We start from the raw sequence: 1103 nt of genomic DNA on the forward strand, positions 1-1103 counted from the left end.
TGCTTAAGAACTAAATATAGATATAACTAGAATAAATGGGATTTCCTCTTTTCTTTTCGTATCCTCCCCTTCCTGTAGTCTTGACTATTTCAGTTGTCCGGTTATTTTATTGGACCTTGTGACACCGTTATTTGGGGAAGAGTTCGAACTGCTTATCAACTGCTCTGCGATTATGCCTTGTGAAAAAAATCTGGACTTGGCGTGTGTGAAGGCACACCGCAGGAATGATCCAGAAATTCGTATGGCGGAAAGCGAAAAGCTTGCCTGAAGCTCTAAGGTTGGGATCTAAAGTTGTGGCATCGGTTGTAATGGCAACGCTAATAATGCTGCTGCTGCTCCGGTGCAAATGATGGGAATTCTAATTGCAGTCTTATAATATTGATTGTGGAAATTTGCAACGGCTGACGCGATGCCAATCCTCCTCCTGTTCGAAAGCGAGTGTGACACGGAGCACGGAACAGTCCAGTCGGCTCGGGGAATTAAGTAAAGGTAAGATATTTCGATCCAGTTTATAGAGTTGTGCTGTCTCTTTCACAGATACATGATACAGGAGCTTGGGATACCTCCAGACCAGGCCATAGCAGGTAAGTTTGCTTCGTCCGAATGAATGTTTACTCACCTGTTTGTTTGTGGTTATTTGCGTACCAGTGTAGTGTGCAATATTCGATGGAAATTATATTACAAACTCAATTCAAATGGTGATTCTTAAGAAAGGTATTTGACTGATAATGACTCTAATAACCATAATGATCCTTTAGGAAATCCATGAAATACACCTCCAAAAGGTGATAATACTCCCCGGTACGGCTTCCCCCTAATGAGCAAGTCCTTGTTCTCTGCCCGCACAGATTTCAACAGCGCCCGAGGCCACGAGCAGGAGCGCCAGAACTACTTAGCCAACCTCCGGCGGGCGTCCTGGCTCCAGGGTACACCCTCGACGCCCACGATGCCTTCCACGCCCTCCGCCGTCCTTAAGCCGGCGTTGTCAGAGTAAGAAAGCGTCTTTGTTAAGCAAACGGGAGGGTGGAGGAGCCAGGGTAGGGACGAGGCTAGGCGTTGGCCGTCCAGGTATGCCAGAGTTCCTCTTGCACGCGGGGATCCTT

At 47.1% G+C, this 1103-nt stretch overlaps 1 protein-coding gene across 1 annotated transcript in view; it reads left to right on the forward strand.

Moving 5' to 3' along the window:
• LOC119590753 (RNA/RNP complex-1-interacting phosphatase-like) overlaps positions 1–1103 on the forward strand; it is a gene marked incomplete in the record, with an annotated part of 90071 nt that overhangs the window by 87572 nt on the left and 1396 nt on the right. The window contains 2 exon segments of the mRNA XM_037939462.1: positions 538–584; positions 849–990. Of these exon segments, the coding sequence (XP_037795390.1) occupies positions 538–584; positions 849–990 (189 nt within the window).

The sequence above is a fragment of the Penaeus monodon genome, chromosome 27 (genome assembly GCF_015228065.2).
Source record: "Penaeus monodon isolate SGIC_2016 chromosome 27, NSTDA_Pmon_1, whole genome shotgun sequence".
Classification (NCBI taxonomy): Eukaryota; Metazoa; Arthropoda; class Malacostraca; order Decapoda; family Penaeidae; genus Penaeus; species Penaeus monodon.